At 38.1% G+C, this 23703-nt stretch overlaps 1 protein-coding gene across 3 annotated transcripts in view; it reads left to right on the plus strand.

Annotated features, from left to right (window-relative positions):
• Window positions 1-23703, plus strand: part of LOC135787319 (poly(rC)-binding protein 3) — a 29243-nt gene extending 5540 nt beyond the window's left edge. Inside the window, exons 4-15 of one of the 3 annotated variants that reach the window (XM_065297206.2) lie at window positions 1822-1936; window positions 3838-3861; window positions 4497-4529; window positions 4848-4964; window positions 5323-5454; window positions 11076-11204; window positions 11610-11699; window positions 15979-16023; window positions 16730-16805; window positions 17871-17923; window positions 21612-21781; window positions 22506-23703. In XM_065297206.2, the coding sequence (XP_065153278.1) occupies window positions 1859-1936; window positions 3838-3861; window positions 4497-4529; window positions 4848-4964; window positions 5323-5454; window positions 11076-11204; window positions 11610-11699; window positions 15979-16023; window positions 16730-16805; window positions 17871-17923; window positions 21612-21781; window positions 22506-22860 (1302 nt within the window). In that variant the 5' untranslated portion in view covers window positions 1822-1858 and the 3' untranslated portion in view covers window positions 22861-23703. The remainder of the gene's footprint in view (window positions 1-1821; window positions 1937-3837; window positions 3862-4496; window positions 4530-4847; window positions 4965-5322; window positions 5455-11075; window positions 11205-11609; window positions 11700-15978; window positions 16024-16729; window positions 16806-17870; window positions 17924-21611; window positions 21782-22505) is intronic. The other 2 variants (XM_065297207.2, XM_065297208.2) reach the window with 2 other exon arrangements.

Here is a 23703-nt window from a genome sequence, read left to right on the forward strand (position 1 = left end):
ACACATGCATGTATATGTTTTAGAAATGTTTACATGTGTATATATAAATATAAATACTTAATATATACATTTTTTTTCTTAAAATTATACATGAATGTGTTCATATTTATATATATACATATTTATTATACACAGTTTACACACATATGTGATGTAAACAAAAACTTTTATTCTGCTAACGATAAATCACGATTAATTGTTTAGCATCCTTACTTAGAATGACATCTACCGATACTAATAGATACCAATAATATTTTCAAAGTGTTATGTCATGCAAATTGCTATTTCGTTGACATTGTCAACTAAAAATATTCACACCGTATGATTTCTGTTGCGGTTTTTTCGCCCATTTTGATTGCTATGATATAATCTGCCTTGATCATTAGCTGTTTTTAAAAAATCAGCCAATGAAAATATTTAAGAGATAATAAAAATAAACAGAGATGCACCAATATATCGGCCAATAATCGGTATCACACAATCGCCAAACGGCCAATAGTTTAAAAACAGCAGACAGTCCTGGTCGATATATTCTGTCAATAAAAAGAGAACAAGAAAATCTATGAATTTACGTTCTATGTATAGAAAATGTAAAGAAACCAAACTAGTTTAAGTTCAATATTAATGGTCATTATATAATTTTCAGAAAATTTTATCTTCAGAATTTAATAAACTCAAGTTAATACAGTGGCGGCATCCGAGGGGTGCAAATTCAAAATAAATGTCATGTGTGCTGCTTGCGTTTTCAAAATAAGTGTTTGTTGTATAATGTGAACCATGTGCATCATGTGTTTTGTCAAAATAAGTGCCTGCTGCACATGCGTCAAAATCGTTTATGATAAAAGAGACGCTCACTGCTTACGCATGAGATTATGCGAGTATCTGGCAAATGCGAGCGTGACTTCTTTTTTCGAGGGCGCTCGATGCGAAGATCATCACAACATGTATGTAGCTCATTGTGTGTGGTTCGTAATTTCAAAATATGTGCTTTGCGCGTCAAGTGATCCTATGTGCTCTTATCAATAACCCTTTAGACGCGTCTGCAGCAGGCACTAATTTTGACAAGACACGTCATTCACATAGGATAACTTGACATGCAGAACACATTATGAAATTAGGAACCACACACAAGACGGGCTACAGAGCACCCTCTTTAAAAAAAAGTCACCGGCCACCACTGAGTTAATATTATCACCAAACTATCGGCATCGGCAGATATCAGTCTGAATAATCTGCTATAGTTATCGGTGGAACATTTAATATTGGTGCATCTCTAGAAAAAAATGCTTTTATCTGCCGATACCCTATTATAGGTCGATATTGTTGCATGTAATTAAACTTATAAAAGCTCACCAATGAGAAGAGGAGATGATTGAAGGCACAAACAGCGTTGTGTTCCCTCTCTGATAAATGAATGGGCCTGGTTAGACATGGTCACACAGATGTCACTTGACCCACAGTCAAAGAAAGAAACAAGTCTCTCCTGTTTAGCCATACCAAACACTGTTACTCTGGTTGTATTAAAGCATACAGGATCATTACAGCACTCTTATTAAAGGCAGGACCCAGCTCATCCGCTCACATGCTTAAATAACACCAGGCCTAATGTTAGAGCACAACAACAAATATCTACAGGAGAACAAAATGTACGCACGACTGAAAAGACTCTTATGGTTGAGAGAGGTAATAGGGAGGAAATAAATTTGTGAAGCTCTTGAAATAATGTGTTGTCAGGCCTGAAATGTTCGCTATTGCTGACTGAAATTCATCACGGCATCGATGCTCTGACTGAACTGTAAATTTGTCTGTTTGTGTGCACAGAGACAGTCGATTTAAAGCTTCCAGACTCAAGAGAAGAATGAATTTGAATGAAGGAGTAGTACCAGAGGGGGGGCTAAATGTCACCCTCACCATCCGCCTGCTAATGCATGGGAAAGTAAGACGCATCACTGCTACTCACTGAGCTTTGGCTTGTTTTGTTCTCACGCTTGTATTTCACAAGTGCAACATTCAGAAATAATACTGTGCATAAGAAATATTTTCAAATTGATCCTTTTTTAATTAAGTTTATATAAGGATTATCATGTAATTTGTTTATGCAAACAAAAACATGCATTCCATAAAATGTTGGGTTATTTTGAACCCTGTGTTGAGTCAAAAAGGGACAAACCCAGCTGTTGGGTTAAATTAACCCAGAAAATGTTTATATTTGACCCAACAATGGGTTAAAACAACTCAGCACAGGTTAAATTACAACCTAACGAGTAGGGTTCATCCTTTTTGACCCAAAGCTGGGTTGAAAATAACCCAGCATTTTTTAAACATGTTCCCTCACTCTAAAGCATCACTGAATAAAATTTTTAGTTTTTGTTAAATAATTCCTGAAACCACCTTGCTGATTCTCATACTGTGTTTTAAAAATATTCACAGTTTATATTGCATTATACACTCACCTAAAGGATTATTAGGAACACTTGTTCAATTTCTCATTAATGCAATTATCTAATCAACCAATCACATGGCAGTTGCTTTAGTGCATTTAGGGGTGTGATCCTGGTCAAGACAATCTCCCGAACTCCAAACTGAATGTCAGAATGGGAAAGAAAGGCGATTTAAGCAATTTTGAGTTGTTGGTGCCAGACGGGCCGGTCTGAGTATTTCACAATCTGCTCAGTTACTGGGATTTTCCCGCACAACCATTTCTAGCGTTTACAAAGAATGGTGTGAAAAGGGAAAAACATCCAGTATGCGGCAGTCCTGTGGGCGAAAATGCCTTGTTGATGCTAGAGGTCAGAGGAGAATGGGCCGAATGATTCAAGCTGATAGAAGAGCAACTTTGACTGAAATAACCACTCGTTACAACCGAGGTATGCAGCAAAGCATTTGTGAAGCCACAACACGCACAACCTTGAGGCGGATGGGCTACAACAGCAGAAGACCCCACCGGGTACCACTCATCTCCACTACAAATAGGAAAAAGACTAAAATTTGCACGAGCTCACCAAAATTGGACGGTTGAAGACTGGAAAAATGTTGCCTGGTCTGATGAGTCTCGATTTCTGTTGAGACATTCAGATGGTAGAGTCAGAATCTGGCGTACAAACAGAATGAGAACATGGATCCATCATGCCTTGCTACCACTGTGCAGGCTGCTGGTGGTGGTTTAATGGTGTGGGGGATGTTTTCTTGGCACACTTTAGGCCCCTTAGTGCCAATTGGGCATCGTTTAAATGCCACGACCTACCTGAGCATTATTTCTGACCATGTCCATCCCTTTATGACCACCATGTACCCATCCTCTGATGGCTACTTCCAGCAGGATAATCCACCATGTCACAAAGCTCGAATAATTTCAAATGGGTTTCTTGAACATGACAATGAGTTCACTGTACTAAAATGACCCCCACAGTCACCAGATCTCAACCCAATAGAGCATCTTTGAGATGTGGTGGAACAGGAGCTTCGTGCCCTGGATGTGCATCCCACAAATCTCCATCAACTGCAAGATGCTATCCTATCAATATGGGCCAACATTTTTAAAGAATGCATTCAGCACCTCGTTGAATCAATGCAATGTAGAATTAAGGCAATTCTGAAGGCGAAAGGGGGTCAAACACAATATTACCATGGTGCTTCTAATAATCCTTTAGGTGAGTGTTTTAAGGCATACACAAATACACCTACTAAATTATATAATGCAGAATGTTAAAGTCAAATAGACAATTATACGTTATGATACAGAAGATATTTTACTTTTTTCATATTTCAGTTTACTTTCAAATCAGTTTAGCCTTAAACAAACTTACAAAGCTTTTTTGTGTGAATGTGTGCTTTCAGGAAGTCGGAAGTATCATTGGAAAGGTAAACAATTTATGTTTTATTCTGATATCTAAATAAAAGTCAATTAAGCAAAGCATAGTATCTTTATTTTTTGGTGATTTAAAAGGGACATTTTACAAGACTTTTTTAAGATGTCAAATAAATCTTTGGTGTCCCCAGAGTACGTATGTGAAGTTCTAGCTCAAAATATCATTAGATAATTTATTATACAATGTTAAAATTGCCACTTTGTAGGTGTGGGCACAAAAATGTGCCGAGCAAAAAAACAATTATAGCACTTAAACATGGAAAGAACCAGATTTTTGTGATATGTCCCCTTTAAAGCATTAGTACTGTTAGTACAGTAGTGTTTATTGCTTGAATCTTTATTTTGAAATTAGATAATAACTATTTATTATACACTTTAAAAAAGTGAAAAAAATAACTTCAGTTGGTAAGGCCTAAAAATGTTTTCCAACTTTAATTGAAAATTAAGTGGAAAAGCTTTTTTTAATAAAAAAAAAATAAAAAAAATGTTTTTTCAATTAATATGAGAACCTTAAATATTTTAAGTGTTACCGATTGAAGTAATTTTTAAGAAGATCCAACTTTCACTTTTTACAGTGCAAATTTTCATGTAGTTTAAAATTTTTGTATGACTACTTTTTTTTATTTAGAAAGGAGAGACTGTCAAAAAAATGAGAGATGAGGTAAGTACCACATGATGAGGAAGACTAATTACTAAACCATAAATTTCTGAATACATGTTATGTACAGTATATAGATTGCTAACTCTGTTGCTCACATAATTAAATGCAATGCAGAAGATTAATTTCGACTACCGAAATGATGGCATTAATGTACCTCACTTAAAAATGACAGAAAACATGTGGAATCATTTTCAGTTTGAGCAAACAGCTTATTAGATTTTCTTTGCATGATCAGTTAACCGTTTCTCCAAATATCCACACTGAGCTAAGTTTGATCAATTTAATTTACTGCAGCTGTGCTCTCTTATATGAATTTAGAGTGGAGCTCGTATTAATATATCAGATGGTTCCAGTCCAGAGCGCATCGTGACCATCACCGGTCCATCTGAGGTGATCTTTAAAGCATTCGGCATGATTGCAGAGAAGTTTGAGGAGGTATGTATGGTTATTTTTACAAAAATATGTGATTAAATTATTATTATGATGATGATTATTGCTTTTATTATTATTATAAAAATGAAATGTGTTTTGATGCAATCCTTTATTACCACCATAGTATTTTTGAAATCCAAAACTTCCTCATGTCATGTTAGACAAGTAAAGGGTCAAGCACATACAAGTTTAAATCTGGCTGATATTTTACAGTCCCAATCCCCATAAGTACAGGTTACCAAAACAAATGCAAATATGGTACGTTAGTATTCACACCAGGGATTGTTTATAGAAATAAAGACAGTAATTTGAGCTGAACAGAGCTGCTCTGTGATAAATATGTATTTCTCGCCTCTATCAGGACATCTTGGCCTCCATGATAAACAGCACAGTGACAAGCAGACCTCCTGTCACACTGCGCCTCGTCTTTCCCGCCAGTCAGTGTGGTTCACTCATCGGCAAAGGAGGATCCAAGATCAAAGAGATCCGAGAGGTAGATATGAAATCAATCAGCAGGCAGAATGCAAAGGGTTTGTGATGCAGCGCACAGCGACTCCCAGATGATTAGCTGAATGATCCGTCAAACAATTTGTTTCCTTTATCTCAGAAACACTTAGCATCACCATGATTGATTGTGCTCATCATGACTAAACTTTTTATTCGTGAGCCTCTGGGTTTAGACTTCTGTTCAATCCGAAAACTGTGTGACCCCTGCGCCCCTGAGCTTTCATTTCATACCGCCAAATACTTTCAATTTCCCTCAAAACGTATTTTATTCATAGATTTCGTTGATGGAAAACATAGCAATCTTCATAAAAAGCGGAAGCATTTGTTTTTTTACTGTTGAAATTGACATGAGGACTGTGGCTTAAGGTCTGCTTTTTATTCACCTGGTAGCTCTCATTGAATAAATATAGCTGTCCTCTCTGTTGAACTGGCTGCTTTTATTCCCCAGCTATGAATGTTTCGAACAGGACGGCCCACCAAAGCTTAAATAGTCTCACATTTATATTCAGTATCTAAATAGATTGACCTAAATAACTGCCCAGGCCATAACAATGTTCTAGACATAAGAATAGCAGCAATATGACTATATGATGGGCTTTTTAAAGTGGTTTCAGAAAGAAAGCATCGGTAAACGCATTTAAATGTACTTTGTGCTTAAGTGTGTAATATTTTCTCTTGTCTCCGTTTATGGTGCAGAAACAACGGTAAGAAATTCGTAGGACATTAATCCCCTTTAAAAGAGTAAACACAAATTTGTGGTGCTTTTAAAATGTTGCTCTGTTTGTTTGAGTAACCCAACATTTGTGATTCAGCAATATTTCTTCAGTGTTTATGGTGGTATCTGTTTAATAGAGTGATGGAGAGTTAGACAGGAGTGATCTTTCTTTTTGCTCTCATTTGGTGCAGCTTGTGGCATACACTGGAAAAAGGGTTACAATGTATTTTTTATATTAACACTGTATTTCTACCTGATCTTGATCTGATCCTTATTTTCTTTTGGTGTTTCAAAGGGACACTCCACTTTTTTCACTCATTTTCCAGCCCCCCATGAGTTAAAGCTCACGTAACACACGCTGTTTCTGCATTTCTGATATTAATCTGGAGTACCTATGGAGTAGTATGACATCCTTTATATCTCTGAAGATTCTTTAGTTTAATCAGATTTATAAAAGAAAGATTAGCTTTACCGAATCTTTCCGATAACGTACGAAAAAATGAAGAAGGAGGAGTTATAACACGGGAGGAGCGAGTACGAGTCATGCAACACTATACAACACTGTTTTAACTTATGATTCACTACATGTTCGTGTCATTTATATAATATACACGCGCCTATTTCCAACATAGACAGAAGTCTTACTTACCGCGTGTAACTCGTCATGAAAATCCACCGCATCAAACACACACACGCAAAACTCCGTTGCTAATCCGGATAATAAACTATATCCATTGTTTCCATAAGGCTGGATGTCTTCTCCTTACATCCAAAAACACACTTCTTGTTGTGCCATTGTTGACTTTTGAAATTAAACAAAGCTGAGTGGCGTGATAAGCTGTTAGCAAGCTCTAGCGTCTCCCGCTGACTGACGGCTGGGCGGGGTTTTCCAGGGGAAGTTTTCCGGCGGAAGCCCATATAAAGAAGTGATACGTATCGAAAACCCCTGAAACGTCAGTTAGAACCGTAATCGAAAAAAATTAGCCGAAACTTGTACGAACCCTGGCGAAGTGCATTCGGCACAGAAATACTCTGAAACACGCCCAACTGCATTTTTGACACTTTGCCTACATTTAGCATGAGGAAACAACTCTATAACTGTGTTAATAAGTCAGAATGCTTGAAATACCATTAAACCCCCCCTTTAAACTTTAGATTTTTACCGTTTTGGAATCCATTCAGCTTATATCCGCGTCTGGCGCTAACACTTTTAGCATAGCTTAGCAATCCATTGAATCTGATTAGACCATTAGCATCGCGCTCAAAAATAACCAAAGAGTTTCAATATTTTTCCTATTTAAAACTTGACTCTTCTGTAGTTACATCGTGTACTAAGACTGACGGATAATTGAAAGTTGCGATTTTCAAGGCCGATATGGCTAGGAACTATACTCTCATTCTGGCGTAATAATCAAGGACTTTGCTGCCGTAACATGGCTGCAGGAGATGCAATGTTATTATGCAACAGCAAAATAGTCTCCTCAGTATCTTTCAATAGCAAAGGACTATTTTTGGGCACTAAGTAATATCATTGCATCTCCTGCAGCCATGTTAGGGCAGCAAAGTCATTGATTATTACGCCTGAATGAGAGTATAGTTCCTAGTCATATCTGCCTAGAAAATTGCAACTCTTAATTTGCATATGAGCATATTTTTGAAAAAAATTGGAGTGTCCCTTTAAAACATCAAAAGAAAATAAGGATCAGATCAAGATCGGGTAGAAATACAGTGTTAATATAAAAAATACATTGTAACCCTTTTTCCAGTGTATGCCACAAGCTGCACCAAATGAGAGCAAAAAGAAAGATCACTCCTGTCTAACTCTCCATCACTCTATTAAACAGATACCACCATAAACACTGAAGAAATATTGCTGAATCACAAATGTTGGGTTACTCAAACAAACAGACCAACATTTTAAAAGCAACTCTAGGTGAGCTGTAAATTGGACATATTTTCAAAAAAAGTGGAGTGTCCCTGTAGTCAGGTTGATTTAATCATATTGATTAATATTTCGAATAACACTTTTAATTTTATCCCATGGCTGAGTAAAATATGGACAAACCAGGACAAATCCAAACCCCAAATTTAGAGATATTAAATTAATATTGCCTGCACTAACTCTGAACACAGCCAGGATACACAGTATATATAACTGGCTACTTCAATTACTTTGTTGACAATACCATCCACTAGTGAAGTACTTTGCTTCCCTAACAATAAACTTTGGATTACCAGAGATCTGAAAGCTCTTAATGGAGAGAAGAGAGCTTTCGGAAGAGAAGAAAAAGAAAAGGTGAGGTGCGAACACAATGAACTCAAAAGCAGAGAGTCTAGTTGGTGTAAACTGTAGAGAAAAAAAAACGTGGATGAATAGGTGAAATGAGGTCTGGGGTGGAAATTACTGGCCTCAAACAACCAGGAGGAGTAATGGTGAACGACAGACTAAACCAGTTTCAACAAGTTTGACTTAAAACCCACTCTGACACTACATCACCCACCCCCAACAGTAATTCTCCGAAGTCTGAAGCAACAGTACTCAGCACATGCTTCCACCAAAAACACTTGATGTCCAGGAATGCATCCACATACACCAACTATCCCTGTACTAGACTGGACTGACCATCACAGAGACACAGATTGAGTTTCGGCAGCAAAACTGTGCCCCAGCAGATGGTTAGCAACATAGGTGCACCTCAAGGAACCAATCTATCTTCTTTTCTCTTTTTCCTCCACTATACTACAACACACAGTCATGTCACTTGTAGAACTCCTCCTTTAACTAACCAAATAATGTTCCGACGACAACTGTTTTAGTGTATTTTCACGGAAAACCGACTATGACATGATCTATCTTTTAAGGTGCACTCGTGGCAACACCAGGATACAAAGACATCTTGCCAAGTTCTCAGGGCAGAATTATTGAAAAGATATTTTACTGTCAACCTTGATGTAACAGAAAAATGAATTAAATAGGTCATATCACTAAAAATTCTAAACAAAATATGACACAAACGAAAACATATAGGCCTACTTGCTATAGACTTGCTATACTACTGACAAGTTAAGTGGGGGGTGGACAAGGGGACCCACCCACATTTTTTGCTTCAGACATCCATGAACAAAATGCTTAACATGTTTGATCTGTCTTTCTGTCTGTCTGTCTATTCTGTTTGTATCTGTCTGTCTGTCTTTCTGTCCGTCTGTCTACCTATCTATCTATGTCTGTCTATCTGTACTTCTGTCTGTCTACCTATCTGTCTCTCTGTCTGCTTATTCTATATGTATCTATTTGTCTATCTGTCTGTCTATTTTTTTTGTCCGTCTGTCCACCTAACTATGTATATCTGTCTGTCTATTCTCTATCTATCTATCTATCTATCTATCTATCTATCTATCTATCTATCTATCTATCTATCTATCTATCTATCTATCTATCTATCTATCTATCTATCTATCTATCTATCTATCTATCTATCTATCTATCTATCTACTGTATCTATCTATCTATCTACTGTATCTATCTATCTATCTATCTATCTATCTATCTATCTATCTATCTATCTATCTATCTATCTATCTATCTATCTATCTATCTATCTATCTATCTATCTATCTATCTATCTATCTATCTATCTATCTACTGTATCTATCTATCTATCTATCTACTGTATCTATCTATCTACTGTATCTATCTATCTATCTATCTATCTATCTATCTATCTATCTATCTATCTATCTATCTATCTATCTATCTATCTATCTATCTATCTATCTATCTACTGTATCTATCTATCTATCTATCTACTGTATCTATCTATCTACTGTATCTATCTATCTATCTATCTATCTATCTATCTATCTATCTATCTGTCTGTCTGTCTGTCTGTCTGTCTGTCTGTCTGTCTGTCTGTCTGTCTGTCTGTCTGTCTGTCTGTCTGTCTGTCTGTCTGTCTGTCTATCTATCTTTATCTGTCTGTTTGTCTATTCTATAAGTATCTGTCTGTCTGTTCTATATGTATCTGTCTGTCTGTCTGTTATGTATCTATCTACCTGCCTGTCTATTCTGTTTGTATCTGTCTGTGCGTCCATCCATCTATCCATCCATCTATGTCTGTCTGTATTTCTGTCTGTCTACCTATCTGTCTGTCTGTTCTATATGTATCTATCTATCTATCTGTCTGCCTGTCTGTCTGTCTGTTCTATATGTATGTATCTATCTATCTATTTATCTGTCTGTCTGTCTATTCTACATGTATCTATCTACCTACCTGTCTATTCTTTTTGTATCTGTCCGTGTGTCTATCCATCCATCTATGTCTGTCTGTATTTCTGTCTGTCTACCTATCTGTCTGTCTATTCTATATGTATCTATCTACCTGCCTGTCTATTCTGTTTGTATCTGTCCATGCGTCCGTCCGTCCGTCTGTCTGTCTGTCTATCTATCTATCTATCTATCTATGTCTGTATTTCTGTCTGTCTACGTCTCTGTTTGTCTATTCTATATGTATCTTTCTACCAGCCTGTCTATTCTGTTTGTATCTGTCCATGCGTCCATCCATCCATCATCTATCTATCTGTCTGTCTGTCTATTCTATACGTATCTATCTACCTGCCTATCTGTCTATTCTGTTTGTATCTGTTTGTCTGTCCTTCTACCTGCCTGCCTGTCTACTGTGTCTGTATCCGTCCCTTTGTCTGTATTTCTGTCTGTCTGTCTACCTATCTGTCTATCTATTATATATGTATCTATATCTTTCTGTCTGTCTGTTTATTGTGTTTGTATCTGTCTGTCTGTCTACCTATCTTATCTATATCTGTCTGTCTGTCTGTCTGTCTACCTATCTGTCTGTCTTATCTGTGTATTCACTAACAGTACCACTTTGTGTTAGCTCACAGGTGCACAGGTTCAGGTAGCAGGAGACTTACTGCCTGACTCTACTGAGAGAGCTGTGACCATCTCAGGCACCCCACATGCCATCACTCAGTGTGTGAGACATATCTGCACCATCATGCTGGAGGTGAGTCAGGGTGCGTGTGGGACTGCGTCTGCATTTTTAATTGGAAATCTGTGCGATTAAGCATTATTTCCCTTGCGCTTTACTGTTATTTCAGGTGCAGAATATTTTTCAGGTCTTTCTCACCTTCAAGCTTCATTTGCATTCAGCTGCAACGCATGCACAACATGTTTAATGTTCCTATTTGCTTCATTACTTTCCAGCATCCAACCTTGAATGCCTTTGCCTTATAACCGTGTCCCCAGATTGTATTAGGCTTTCCATGAATAGGGAACTGTTACTTATTTTAAAAGTATTAGTATTAGTAAAAGTACTATTATCTAGCAAAAAATGCAATGTACTTTAAATGTCTGTTATCGCATGTTATTTTCTCTAACTAACATTGATGTGTTTGACACCCTTATTTAGTCTCCACCTAAAGGAGCCACAATTCCATACCGACCCAAACCCACTGCAGGAGGCAACCACACAGTGTTGACGCAGCCGCATGCTGCGCCGGTAAGTTCTGCATCCATCTCTTAATGCAACAGAGCAATGCAATCAGCAGCAGAGCCATGCAATCGAACATCTCTTCACAAGCATTAATGACTCCATAGTTCTCTGCAGTCCCAGTGGGAACCTCTGAGTATGGATGCTTACATAATGATTCTCATCCTTAGATCCAATCAGTAGCAGTGACCAACAGGGCTATTGACCATGCCAAGAGCTCTTAAACATGCAGCTCAGGCATGTTTAAATAACTTATTCAGTTCAGATATTGTAGGTTCTGGTCTCAAGGTTTATAGCTAACACTCTTAAAAATAAAGGGTTCCCGGGAGGTTGTTTGGCTGTGTGATCCCATAAAGAACCTTTAACATCCACAGAACTTTTCTGTTTCACAAAAGCTTGTTTGTGTAAGAAAAGGGTTCTTCAGACTATGAAAAGAGATATTAAATGTTTCAAGGTAAGAATTAAAGCAGATGGCTGGGATGGCAAATCTATTGTCACTAATCAATTGAACTACCATGAAGTAACAAAGTAACAGTGAAATGGCTTTTTTAAGGACTAAAGTTTTTTTGTGAACAAACAATAGAATATCCAAAGCTATCTCAGGGCAATTCGGTACGTATTGTACGAGGTGGCTATTTCGTATTCATTTGTATGATTTGCCTTGACCGCTGTGACAATAGGGTTAGGGGTGGGGTTTCATTATTGTTAATGATAACAGTATGTTTTTGCACAATTAATAGCACACTTATTCATACGAAATAGCTAACTCTCTTGTAAAATATGTACAAATTCTTGTGAGATCAGGCTGAAATATCTATGACATTACTAAGTGTGTTTACATGCACAATCTTACCTCAGTTATGCTTAATAATAAACTTTTAACGTGTAAGGCCATGTAAACATGTAAACAGTTTTCTTTTGTTGGGGAAAGGTCATAAACATATAAATTATAAAAAATAAAGTTAAAATAACTTAATTTAAAGAACACTAATGATCCGATTCGCGATATTACATTTCCTTTGGTGTGTAAGTGTATATTAGTACATGTTAACGATATGCAAAAGGTACAAACCCCAAAGTAAACGATGACACGAGTTATTGTCTCCAATGTAAATCTCTTTTTTTGGACTACAACAAACACATGGATTGTAGGCAACGGTTTACTTCCTGGGCCTGTTTCCTACAGGCCCATAATTCCACCCGCATCTTAGCCACCGGTCACCGCATGTACTGTAAGTAGTCTATGTTTTCATATTAAGAGAATTCACTACTGACTAAACCATGATTCAAACGCAAGTTTTGAGCAGCGCAGAGTAGCGCTTGTTGTTTGTGGTGTCTACGATCACAAATGCAGACGTGGTTTTAATATCCTTCCCAATCTGTTATGTCCTGCTCAAGCCGTGTTGGCAAAGTTGATCAATCAATTTGGTCATCTGCATTTTCTGGTCCAGACACGTCTCGTTAGGTATAAAGACTGACTCCTGTCAGCATTGCATTGTGAGCTAATCTTTCAAAAATGGTAAGGAGCGTCAGATTTCCGGCTAACGTCAGAGGTATTCGGGCCAATCACAACATACAGATTAGCTGGCCAATCGGATGACACAGCACCTTTCAGAACCATGAGCTTTGTACAAAATCAGTGCGTTTGAGAAAGGCAGGGATTTATGGAGCAACAATAATGCACGGTATGTGGAAAATAATGTGTTTTCGAACCATAAACCACGCAAACTCATTGTATTATACCAAATACACAAAATAACCTTGTTTTTAGCAATGTAGCAGATGCTCTTTAATGCAACTCCTCACTAGTCAAAAAAGAAATGAATTGTAAATTCAAGTTGATTAAACTTAAAAATGTAAGTGCAACAATTAATTTTTTACAGTGTTGATTTTCTGCGTAGCAGGTTTATTGGTTTGCATGTTAACTCATTCAACCGGGTTCTATAATAAACTGTTTTTTGTAGATATTCACTGAGATGAACCCTTAAGCACCATTATTTTTAAGATTGTAGCATTAGAACCTCATCAGTAGGGGTCATTCACAGTTTTTCCTCAGACGCTTTGATACATTTCTCAGATCAGAATTAAAGTTCAATCTTCACCTCATTGTCTCACCTGTGCACATCAAAAAAGCAGTTTGTCATTTCTTTGAAGAATTTGCAAATGCTTTGGTCCATCCAAAGATTATGGACAATTCTCTGCTGTTTCCTATATGATCAATTGGTTATGTCTTGTTGATCAAAATGTATTATATGGGTCTCTGTTAAATTGTAAAAGGTACTTACTGCACTGTTTTGCAAATATCGAGGATAATTCGAGAAATGTACCAAAGCGACTGAGAAAAACTGTCAGATTTTCTGATCTTTAGAGAATAAGACTTATAGAAATATTGACTTGCGCATTTAATGATGTAGGCTTTGACCCTTCATCTTTGTCATATATCTCCTCTAGTAAAGTGTCCAAAGGGCTCCTTGTACATTTGAGTGATCATGACCTTTTGCTTGACTAAGGGTAATGCAGGACTGAAATGCTAGTTGCTTGTATAAAGTAAAATCCTGTCAGCTTCGAGCCTTACTTGTCATATGAGTAATATGCTATTTGCTCTTTTAAAGAAACAGTTCATCCAAAAAAAAAATCATTTTTCAACCATGTATGAAAACAAACAGATATTTGAAGAATCATCACAGTTCACAGTGTTCACTAAGACTCATGCAAAATAGAACTATTCTGAAGCCATGCGACGAATTTGAAATGTGAAACTTTTTTATCATTGGAGTATAGACGGTTTCAGCAGTAACAACATAAACAAGCGGCTGTCGTGGTCCGCACGTAACTTCCGGTAAACTCCGCTAAGAAAAAATAACAACAAAGTCATTTAAACGTAGTTTATTTATATAACAAGCAAAAAACAAGACATAGATTAACTAGGAAACCAAAACATTTGTTATTTTCGACGAGGCATTTCTTCAAGAGATCAGTTTAGCAACTAGTCAGACCATTAAAAAACAAAACCGGAAGTAAATTTCGGATCCAGACGCCTATCGCGTCCGATGAAACCATCTATACTTGTGCATGAACTATATGAGTAGCCTTTTATTTTTGGGGGGAGATTTTTCTTTAAAGGCAGGGTGCATGATCTTTGAAAGACAATGTTGACATTTAAAATCACTTAAACAAACACGCCTCTACCCCATTATTTTGATAGACCAGCCCCACACATACGCAACCAGGGCTGCGTTCAGGCCTGACAAAACGTTGCACAACGTTTATTAAACTGAAACGGTGATGCATTGAACACCCTGTTGTGATGACGCAAGAGTTGCAACTACGGTAGCTGAGAGGCCATTCTTTGTGTTCTTTTTTAAATGTTTCTAAAGCCTGATAAAATCGTTATAAATGTGTGTTTAATACTGTAAAATACCCTCGATGTTACAGTCACTGACCTTGCAATCCAGAATGAAAGACAACATTCCAACTTGAACCCATTGAGCGAGCTGTCTCTTAACAGTCGTGTGGTTTTATACATCTTGCCGCTGATTGGACTGACATTTCTGACACACCCACCAAACAAGAGAAAACGCTTCTAAAACTTGTTGCATTCCGTTGCACACCGTTTCAAGGAAACATGTCGTTCAACCCGGAAACCGTAGCAAAACGTTGCGCACCGGTGTGAGATTGAACGTGCCCCAGGCAATGATGTTGGTTAGTAGACTCGCCCCTTACAGCTGATTGGCTACAAGTGTTAATTGTCTCAAAGTTTTTCTTTAAAGGGATAGTTCACCCCAAATAAAAAATTATGTCAGCATTTACTTACCCTCATGTATTTTTTTAAACCTGTATGAGTTTCTTTACTCTGTTGAATACGAAAGAAGTTATTTTGAGAAATTTTGGTAGCAACACATTTGATGGTACCCATTGACTTCCATAGTATTTGCTTTTACTACTATAAAAGTCATTGGTTACATGTGCTTTCTTCTTACCTTCATTCATCAAAATATTCAAACTCATACAGCTTTAGAAAAACATAAGGGTGAGTAAATCATTTTTGGGTAAACGTTCTGCTGTTCTGTAAATTATTGTGAATGTGTGGTAGCGCATGAAATGTTCATGTTATGCCCCCTTGTGGTTTAAGAAAAACGCAACACAGCTTCCTCAAAATTCCACATGACTTTTTATTATGCTAATGACAAAGTGGCTTGGCCGTGGCACCTGAGACTAATGAAACAAAAGAGCTAATGGCTGTTGTTATGTGTAGAATCCAGCTCACCTAAACATACTTTTCTCCCAGCAGGCCTTTGCAATTCCAGGACAGTTTGCCATTCCGCCCCAAGACGTGAGTCTCAGTCCCGATGCCTGATCAACATCATTCACAGCACACACAACACCACTGCAGTCTCCCGAACCACATCCCACCCCTTGTACAACCACAAATCTCCCACAGCACCTCTGAGCCAATATTCCTGTCCTGATCACACTTAATTTGTTTACTAACTTCTAGCAGCTTCTATTAAATGAGGATAGATTTAATGATTATTTCTTATCTCAAGTGTCAGTAGCTTCTTTGTTATTTCATATCCCTTGTCAAAAAGATGTCAAACATGTATAAATACCGTAATTCAAGTGCTTGGAGGGCAGCACTGTGTGGATATTACAGTTAAATCTGTGATTAATTCAACCTGAACTGCTTTACATACAGATTCCCTTTTGCTTTGTAAATAACTTTATAAATTCGTAAAAATAATGAAATGCCATTCAACACAGCATGAAATTTACATTTATTTGCATACTCTTTATTTTATTTTCAACCACCAGCTGTTGGGTTAAATAAACACAGAAAATTTTTATATTTAACTCAACAACCCAGCATAAGTTCAGTAAGTTTTTCATATCATCTTATTTGTGAGAAACGGACACTACGTCCAGAAGAGAGACCAAATACTGATCTAACTTTGAGTCCTGTTTTGTGTTTAGATGTAATTTTCCTCTGAAATGATACCGTTTTGATTGGTTAGCTCTAACCTCCCTTCCTGCACCCGCAGTTGACCAAGCTTCACCAGTTGGCTATGCAGCATATCCCCTTTACCTCCCTTGGGCAGAGCAACCCCACCTTCCCTGGTACGTACCCAGATCTCCCCAGGGAAGTCTGTCTCTCCCTTTGTCTGTCTATCTTTCTGTCTGTCTTTCTCTTTTTCGATCTGTCTCTTTCCCTCTCCACTCATCCGCCTCATGCGTTCACCACCACTTTTCCACTCTGAAGAAAGTGAGGGAGAGGCCATATTGTGGTAAGGCAAAAATATCATCATGCTGTATGTGAAGAGAGCCAACATTATGCAGTGTGCCGTACCATAATGACCCCACTAACCGGTGCTGATGAAAGTAATAAAGGGGTCGGTTAGTATGGCTAAGTTTGCCCCTGCCGGTACGTGTTGTACCAAGACCATCTGGCGGCAAAAAGAAATTACACCTTTCTCCATTGACAGCAATTGAAAAGTAGCTTTAGTATATTCTAACAAAATGAAAATTCTTGCAAGTGACATGTGCAGTAAATCACTAATGTTTCATTACAATATAGTAAATAAAAAAACTGGCTGCAGTAAAGATTGTAGATTTCAACTGCCATTGAGATTAATAGGAATGGTAATGGGGATATATATCCACTTGGGTCAAGTTATATTCTCAAAGCAACATAACAGTTTCTTACTGTCATCATATGTCAACTATATGTACTGCCTTGTCATCTGTGTAACATTTCTTCGCCCTTCATGTCAATCCATACCTCCACAAAACCCCCGACCTGTTCAAACCGGCAACATTTTCCTAGCAAACCTCAAGCCCACTCTTAACAGCAGCCCACATTCATCATGACACACACACAGTGTATTCACCAGTCCATAATTATTACCATGGAAATAAGGAGTTGAAGAGACAGCCTCTCCATAGATGTTTCCGATAATGCGCGCTATTTGGAAATGCTTTAATGGGTGTTTTTCAATCTCGAGCAGACATAAATTATTTAGAAATGCATTCATGTTTCACTCACTGGAGCAGCCTTAATGCTTTTATACCTTGTCTAATTTTAATGTCAGGTTTATGCAATCCCAGTGGCAGTACTGCAATTTTAGGATTTTGAGAAAATGTTTTCATAATTGCAGGTCCTTATTCTTATATTTCTCTGTGTAGGTCTGGATGCTGCCTTTGCGACCAGTTCTCATGAGCTGACCATTCCTAATGATGTAAGTGATAAATAATGTATTGTGCATTTTTGTACCAGCTTACATTAATATACTCTTAAGGTGCTTCATAAAATAAATTTGTTTTGCTAAAGAACCTTTTACATCCAAAAAAATCACATAGGGTGAAAAGTGTTTCTTCAGATTATTCAAAGGTATGTTTTTAAAGAACCTTTGACTGAATTGTACTTTGAGGAACCAAAAATGGTTCATTTATGGCAAACCTGTGAAGAAACCTTTTTAAGAGTGTATTACTAATAATGTTTAGTGGCCCCAAAAATATGCTTAGTCATGCTTGGAAATGTGAATGTAATTGCATTAGACACCAAAATATCAAAGCAAGTGGCATTTACAAAGAAATGATGCTAAACCTTTAGAAAAAGTAAACTAAGGTTATCTGTTTTAGTGAAGAAAATTTTTGCAATTATTTTTACCCAAGTGGTCCCAAGATTATTTTTAGTTGTTGAATGTCACTTGTAAGTCAATTTCCCCTCACCAACTGTAAATTTAGTTCATCGCAATAAGGCTGTGTGTACACCAAAGTGTTTTACCCCGAGGCAGCTCATTTTTTCAATGGTTCACAATGAAAAAAGCCACATATTCTTGGTTGGCTGCTGGTAAGACACTAAGCACTGTATTCAGGGTAAAATGCAGCGTTCATCAGACTCTTTCACTCAGAATGAATTTACTAGTAAATACAAAAATGTGCTGTTCACACATGCAGTGACTTTCTGTCTTTTTACCAGTAAGAAATCGTTCACACATCAGTATCAAAATACCAGTAAACTCAGAGAGAAAGTGGAAGTTACCTGTGGTGCGCGGACGGCAAGCACAGTGTTGTATTTGTAAACAATGGTGGGTTATGACTTCATATCCACAGTCCGTATTTTGTTGTTTCACATCTGTGGCAAACGCTGACGGTTGCGAAGTTGCTCGTGACCAAACAACATTGCATTAGGGGACATCAAACAGAACCTGCGTCTTAAACAACAGTACTGTTTGCACATTAGGCTTCAAAGAGGGTGTGCTAAGGACGTTGGCAATTTGGCAAATATATGGTAAGCTGTTTTAAACAGCTTTGGTAAAGAAATGTTGATGTTCACTTCAGGTGTGCCTGACTTTTAAGCAGTGTGTGTGTGGAAACGTCCGTAAACAGTGCGGGGGTAAAAGCGTCATCTGTTTCAAAACATTATGATTGGCCCGAAGCGGTCAGTGTGGTCTGACGTCCGTTCTAAATGCCGTTAATCTATATTTTTTGTTCACACATAAATATTGGATCAAGCGAGGGGCGGAAATGTGGCAGAGGGGGTGTGCACACCAAAGCTTTTAAACGCGGCTGAAAACGCCAGGAGGGCGCCAGCTTTCTTCAGCTGAACGCTTTGGTTGTTGTGATACCTCTGCTTTGTTTATCAGTTGTTGTTGTACGATGCGCCGGTTGGTTGTTGTGACATTTGTCCCACCCCTCCACTGTGATTGGACGGCCGTGCGAGAACTGACATTGACGAGCTGAGCTTTTCACTTAAAGTTGAATATTTATAGTGCAGAAAAACCGGCAAACCCCGGCTTTCAGCATGAAAAACAAACCGCCAGCTGCTGGCTTTTTTCCATTCGAAACAATAGAAAACATACGCCGGCCCCCGGCATAAAAGCTTTGGTGTGCACGCTAGAGATGCGCGGATGGGCTATTATTTCATCCGCAACCGCATCACAAAACTCATCATCCGTCCGCCATCCATCCGCACCAACGTTTCTGACCAGTTTTCAAAACCGCACCCGCCCGCCATCCGCTGACTGGGCGATGCAAAGCGCTGCTGATGACAGCCGCGAGACTAGAAAGATCTAATATCAGCAGTGAACTTCGTCTCCGTTCGGCACACAGGGACAAAAATAAATAAATAAATATTAAATAGCCTAAATTAAACGCACAAATATAGCCTGCACTGGTGTCATCCTGATTTACCACTTTGTAAAACTTATTTTAGGCAACCCTTTTCTGACCTTCTATTTCCTTTGTTTTTAATTCTCATTTTTTGAGTTTGCCATGTACCTCCTTCACCGGCGTTGATAAGAGCTGTGTCAAAATGCGTCCTCATTTCTCCGCGCTGTTAATGATAGAACGAATGGATCCTTAACAGCTGAGGCTATCCCAAACAATACAAACCTTTATTCAATAAAATTGTGTATTTATTAGAAAACTTTTTCTTGTCACTGTTTTAGTATTATAAGTTATGTTTTGTGTTAATATTATTCTGTTTATGTTGCGTGTATTTCTAAGGTTGATTATTTGATATACTGTTGAATAGTTTAATCTACATCAATGTGTCATATTTTCTAAAATAAATTAATATTTTTCTGATTACATATTCATTTTAATAAGTCAGAAATGTCTCCGCTGTTTTCTGCTGACAGGCGCGGTGGGCGGCTACTGGGGGCGCGTGCAACAGGTGACGCAAATAATGGGTCCTCAGAAGGCAAGACCGTCTCATTTCAGTTGTCTTCGCGAACTTCTGAGACTGCCACCTTGAAAGCCAGAGTGCTCACCTTTTAAGGTTGCATGCTTAGAAGGACACAGCTAATAGCAAGCAGTCAATCCGCCACCCGCCCGAATTTAATTAAAATATTATTTTTCGTCACGTCATCCGCCCGATCCGCGGTTTATCCGCGGAGTCCGCGGCTGTAACCGCCAACCGCGCATCTCTAGTGCACGTTCCCTTGTCATCTTTACTATCTTATCAATACGAGCCCAAATCTGATCCAGAAATGCAGATGACCAAGCTGATCAATCAACTTTGCCAGTGTGGCTTAAGCAAAACGTAACAGATTGCTTAGGTAGGGATACTAAAACATAAAATCATGTCTGCATTTGTGATCGTAGAAACGACAAACAACAAGCGCTACTCTGCACTCCACAAAACTCATGTTTGAATCATGTTTTGAAAAGTCAGTAGCAAATTCCCTAAATATGAAAACATAGACTACACACAGCCTGTGAGTCAGAAGCGGGCAGATTTATGTTTATTGTGCCCACATCCACCAGCTGCAGAAGTAAACTGTTGCCTACAATCCGTGTGTTTGTTGTAGTCCAAGAAAAGAGATTTACTTTGGAGATGATTACTCACACCATCTTAGATTTGGGATTTGTAACTTTGCAGATAGATCGTTAACATGTCCTAACACAAACTTACACAACAAAGGAAATGTAAAAACCAAAAAAATTAAAATAGGGGTTCTTTAAAACCTCTTTTAAAAACTACTGCAATGGCATATATACATACAGTACATATATGTGCCTAAATACATTCAATGGCCACTGTACTGTATAATAGTGTTTCCCAGTCCAGTCCTACGTGGCACCCGTCCCAAGATGATTTAGATCTTCCTTATGTGAAACACTTGATTCAGCTCATCAGCTTCGTCCCAGAATGTTGTCGATGTCTCCCTAATTAACACACTAACAAGCTGATGACTTTAATCAGGTGTTTTATATAGGGAGACATCTAAAACATCCGGGCAAAAGTGCCAGGTAGGACTGGATTGGGAAACACTGCTGTATATAATGCTATTTTTCAGCACCCCCTTGTAGAAGTTCATGTCATGACATACAGTACTTTCATGTCTTACCTCAGCTTCCTCAGACTTTTAATGTCCAGATGTTGTTTGCATCTCAGCCGTCTGTCTTTGTGTCTCTCAGCTCATAGGCTGCATCATTGGCAGACAGGGCAGTAAGATCAATGAAATTCGCCAGATGTCTGGTGCCCAGATTAAGATTGCTGGGGCCACAGACGGTTCGGCTGTACGCCATGTCACCATTACAGGCTCTCCAGTCAACATCAGTGTGGCACAGTACCTCATCAGCGTTAGGTAAGAGATTTAAACATTTGTTAAATATTTACTTACAAAAGGAGAATATGAATCCTCACATAGGACATTTCTGTATAGCAACAGTTTATCAAAGTGGCCACGGCTATTAAACTTAAAATTGGCTTGTGTGTTGTATACAAGTACATTTTCAAAAGCCAGCAGACTGAAATCTATATCATTATTTGCTATGCATCTCGCCATTCCCGGTAACTGTCAAATATGGCAGTTTTCAAAGCATTAGGTCATGTTGGGTGTCAAGAAATGTCATTGCATGTCACATGACCAAATGCCATTGATGTCAAACCTTGTCTAAAGGGGAATGTTTAACCTTTTAACTTAAACATGATCTGTACACATGGTCTCCTGAAGACATAGCACATTGGTAGTGTGGACTACTAAACCAATAATGACAGAAATAATATTTGGGGGTGAATTATTTTTGTCTATTTCACAATATGTTGGAATTAAAAAACAGTCAAACACATGGTTTGTTTCATTTTACACATTTGACACTCCTTTAATAATTCTCATCCAGGCATGTTATACCTTATTATTATTATTATTATTCCTATTGTAACACATAACATTCCCTATATTGATTATTCTTTTCTCTATTTTTCTCACCCCCCCTTCTCCAATGTCAATCTCTTCACCTTTTAACCTCCCTAATAACCACGTCCCATCGCATCCTTCTCCATTTGTGTGTGTGAATGTGCGTTTTTAGTTTAGAGATGGCTAAACTGAGCATCCAGGCTGCATCCACTTCCTCCTCCAGCACACCTATCGACCTCAGCCTCGGTTTCTCTCAGTCCACCCCCTCTGCTTCGGCGTCCTCATCCTCCATGGCTGTCCTGGCTGCCTCCCCCTCTGCTTTTAATGTCCACACCGCTTCATCCATTCCCAGTGCCCACTATGCCCTGCCTGTCTCCAGTCTGCTTGGCATGAAATCCTTCCCTCTGCTGGCAGTGCACACGGCCGGCTCCGCGGGCCTCCCAACCGGCCTCACACCCTACACCGCAAAGATCCCCACATCGTCCAGCATCAAAAAATCAGAGCGGCAGAAGTTTGCCCCATACTGAGTGATTGTGGTCTTTAAATCTCATCAGTAATTTTCTATTTGTTTGTCATCATCCATCCATGAACTTTTAAGAAGATTAAAAGTGTTTTTCCCATCTCCTTTTTTTTTTAAAGAAAAAATGTTTTTGCAAACAAGTAGTCAGCGCACGACAAGATTGATTGCTCCTCATATTTTCTTCCATTTTGTTTCGCAATTCATCCGGGAGTGTTTGAGATATTCATCTCTCGCCATATAATTTATCTGACACACCTCTTTTTTCATGAGAAACCAAAGCCAACAAGAATTTGATTTATTGGTACTGTGCAGCTCGCAGGGAATTTCTGTATCTGGACGTGTGATTTTTTTTGTGTGCTTTTTATCTGAGTGTTATTTTTGATGTTCTGATTGCAACAGGCAAACGACTTTGTTATTGTAACAAAATAACAAAGTCATTTCAGAGAGATTGTGATGGTCTGCATCTTATACTGATATTGCTGTTCAGTTTTTCACCCTACATCATCATAAAAACCTGAACAAACAGAAACAAATCTTTCTGCAAACACCTACTTAAAACCGATCCACCCAAATGAATATTCAAATGAAAATGTATTTGTTTGGTCCCACCCATAACAATTTTGTCCCAACCCCTGGGAATCTTATTGCTGATTTAGCTTAGTACACAATAATGCACCTATTATGCAAAATCCACTTTTACAATTTGTTTGGATATAAATGTGCGTTGGCACTGTGTGAACACAACCACCCTACTATGAAAAAATCCATCCACTCCTTTTTTTGATTTATAATCCCCATTAAACCAAAGCAGTCTGTTTTGACTCTCTTGTTAATGTGATGTCACATTGTT

The sequence above is a fragment of the Paramisgurnus dabryanus genome, chromosome 20, assembly GCF_030506205.2.
Source record: "Paramisgurnus dabryanus chromosome 20, PD_genome_1.1, whole genome shotgun sequence".
In the NCBI taxonomy this organism is placed as follows: Eukaryota; Metazoa; Chordata; class Actinopteri; order Cypriniformes; family Cobitidae; genus Paramisgurnus; species Paramisgurnus dabryanus.